This window comes from Medicago truncatula, chromosome 7 (assembly GCF_003473485.1).
Source record: "Medicago truncatula cultivar Jemalong A17 chromosome 7, MtrunA17r5.0-ANR, whole genome shotgun sequence".
NCBI lineage: Eukaryota > Viridiplantae > Streptophyta > Magnoliopsida > Fabales > Fabaceae > Medicago > Medicago truncatula.
Window position 1 is genome coordinate 48,187,712 of NC_053048.1, and position 3,186 is coordinate 48,190,897.

General features: G+C 32.8%; 1 protein-coding gene across 1 annotated transcript; it reads right to left on the reverse strand.

Annotated features, from left to right (window-relative positions):
* Positions 1-275: 275 nt before the first annotated feature.
* Positions 276-1,037, reverse strand: LOC112416726 (uncharacterized). Its single transcript, XM_024771079.1, has one exon. It carries the CDS (start codon positions 1,035-1,037, stop codon positions 276-278), a length of 762 nt encoding a protein of 253 aa, XP_024626847.1.
* Positions 1,038-3,186: the final 2,149 nt, after the last annotated feature.

The following is a 3,186-nucleotide window of genomic DNA, read 5'->3' on the forward strand; positions in this document are numbered from 1 at the left end:
AAACTGAACTAACCCGCATGCATATATTTTAAAACTTTATTTCTTCTTTTTTTTTTGTAAGAATTTTAAAAATTTATTTCTTCTTTTATCAGTACTATATATTGCACTAGTTTTTTTTTTTTTTTTTAACAAATCAAAATGGAATATATTACTCAAACGAAAAGTGATTCACCCCGCACAAGGTGTGCTAAAATTGATGAATCACTAGATATCTGTTACAGACACAAGGCACCTAGCAAAAAGATGCCGCCACCAAAAGAAATGAAACAAAGAATTTACTTGACATCCAAACAGAGTAATGGATGTCTCCACCAATCATGAAAACCAAAAGCTAACGAAATACGATTCGAATATAGCCAAAAGAAAGAATCCCGCTTCACTTTTTCAAGAATGATTTGAGGATCTATTACCGCATTTTTGAATATACAGTTATTTCGATCCTTCCAAATTGCCCATATAGAAGCGAGCCAAATCACCTTGAAAAAAGTATGAGAAAATCTCGGCATACTCGCCATGTTGCTAAACTGCAGAAAGTGATCAGAAAGCTGACATGAAGGAACATAACAAATGCCAAGCCAATTACAAATTAAGTACCAAACACTTCCAAAAAGGTTACAACCAAGAAAAAGATGATCCGCTGTCTCAATGTTTCCACACCCACCAGCACATAGAATACCGTTAGGTTGGATAACATTTCTTCGCACCAAATTTGCTCTAGTTGGAACTTTGTCTTGAAGTAGCCGCCACACAAAGAGAGCAACTTTAGAAGGAACTAACTTGTGCCACACATTTTTCTGAACACCCTCCACCACCGGTTCTGCATCAGATGTTAGGAAACGATACGTCCCACGAACCGTGTAACCATGTATAGGATCAAGAAGCCACCTCCAAAAGTCCTGTATATGATCCTGCAAAACAACATTACTCAACATAGCACTACACTCCCTGACACTTTCTTCCTCCCACGCCAACAATCGTCTCTGCCACCCCCACGCCTCACCACCTTCCCCCCACCCCAAATTTGCCATTTCCGCCATCGAATACTCCTTATACACTGATAAATCATATAAGCGGCTGAACTGAAGCCTTAAGGGAGCTCCACCCAACCAATTATCAGTCCAAAAGAACGTATTCCTACCATCACCTACCACCCAACCAATCAATCATATAAGCTAGGTTTGGATCTCATCCCAAAAGTTAGCTCAACGGATGAGGTTACTCAAGTATATTTATAGACTCCACAACCTGAAAACCTAAGCAATATGGGACAAATAACAAACTACAAACAACGTCAAAAACCAACTTCATTCAACAATGGGTATCCTTGGTACTTACGTGATTTTTATTTTAGGTTGCATGAATTCATTTTCTTTGAAGGTTAATTTCTTCTTACATTTAAATACTACAAACAATTTATATGTTCTATTTGTTTTACTTAACATATGGGATTGTCATCTTTATGTACATTTTGTACCATTTATATATCATTTCATTTCCAAACATCTTTTTTTTTTTTAACAAATATTAAGTATTCCCTTTTAAAATTTATATTTAATAATCTAGAATATATTATTTTTCATCACTTGTTTGTTTATGATATTAAAATAGGCTTAATAGCAGTTTTAGCCCCCTAACTTTTCCAAAGTTGCAATTTTAGCCCCCTAAGAAAAAAACTACAAAACCGCCCCTAAGTTTTGCATTTGTGGCAGTTTTTGTCCCCAAGGCCAATTTTGACTCGGTCTACGTTGACGTGGCACCCTAAGTGAGGTGTCATGTGTTATTTTTTTTTTACCAAAAATTGGCATTGAGGGCCAAAACTACTACAGTTGCAAAACTTAGTGGGCGATTTTGTAGTTTTTTTTTCTTAGGGTGCCAAAATCGTAACTTTGTGAAAGTTAGGGACCGAAAACTGCTATTAAGCCATTAAAATAACATAAATCGCTTGACAAAAAAAAAAAATATAAATCTGGAAATTGAAACTCCCTATGGTCATCAATTGATCGACCCACATTTTGCCACAATGGTAAACACCTAATTGATTGTATTGATCGACCCACGTAATGCCCTGGTTCATTATACATGTTTATATACAACAAAATTATCATGTGTGTGTCCTGGTCTCAAATGTGCCTCTCAATTGAGCAAAGTTCACGAATACAATGTTTTCATTTCTTGGAAAGCTAAAAAATTATAATTCTAACTACAAACAATTTAGTAATGTACAAACATAAGGCATTAGTTTTTAATAGTGCCTGTATACTTTTTTCAATTGTTTGTAATGTATAAAATACAATTTTAGCGAAAGGCAAAATACGTCTAACTTAAAGTTTATTTTTTTAGAAAACCTCTAACTTAAAGATGAAATAGGGTTTGTAGGTGGAATACTAAAATTTTGTCAAAAAAAAAAGAAGGTGGAATACTAAAATCCAATGGCATATCCATTGATTATTATCCAGATTATAAAAGCTGCAATAGTTCACCTTGCAAGTTAGAAGGATAGTCCCGACGTACGTGCATATAAATATAAGCAAGTAAATACGATAATTAAATGAAGCAACAAACATTATCACAACCTACAAACGTCAATATAAATAATCGCGGAAAAGTGGAAAATATTTTCCATTGGTAGTGGATCTAAATTGATGGAAGAAAACGTGATAAATTTTATGATTTATTTAGTTACTTTATAAGATGAAGAACGAGTAAAAGTTAGATATGTTTTGAAACAATAAGTAAAAACAAAAACAAAAAATGAAACTAGACATAGAAAATCTACCCTTTGATAAATTCTTATTACAATAAAATAAAACTATAAAAATACAAAATCCCCAAGTCATGTTCAATTAGGAGAGTCTTTCAAAAAAAAAATGTTCAATTAGGAGAAACATATTTATATCTCCGTAAATTTAGCTCAGTTGATAAAGATAATGTATAATATAATATATGTAAAATATGGGTTTGAACCCTGAACAAAAAAAATAAACATATTTACAATAATTTATTTAGGATAAGGTCTATATTTAACAATCTACCCTAAGTACTTATGTAGTTTTCTTTAGCTATTGTCCTACAAAGGTAACCAATATGTAAGTCTATACAATGCTCAAATATTGTAAATACTATATCTAATTTAACTTTTATACCAAGGACAAGAATTGTTTGTTTGGCATCAACTAAGTAATGATG

Coding starts and splice junctions, on each gene's coding strand:
- LOC112416726 (XM_024771079.1), bottom strand. CDS start 1,037: ATGGCGGAAATGGCAAATTTGGGGTGGGGGGAAGGTGGTGAGGCGTGG.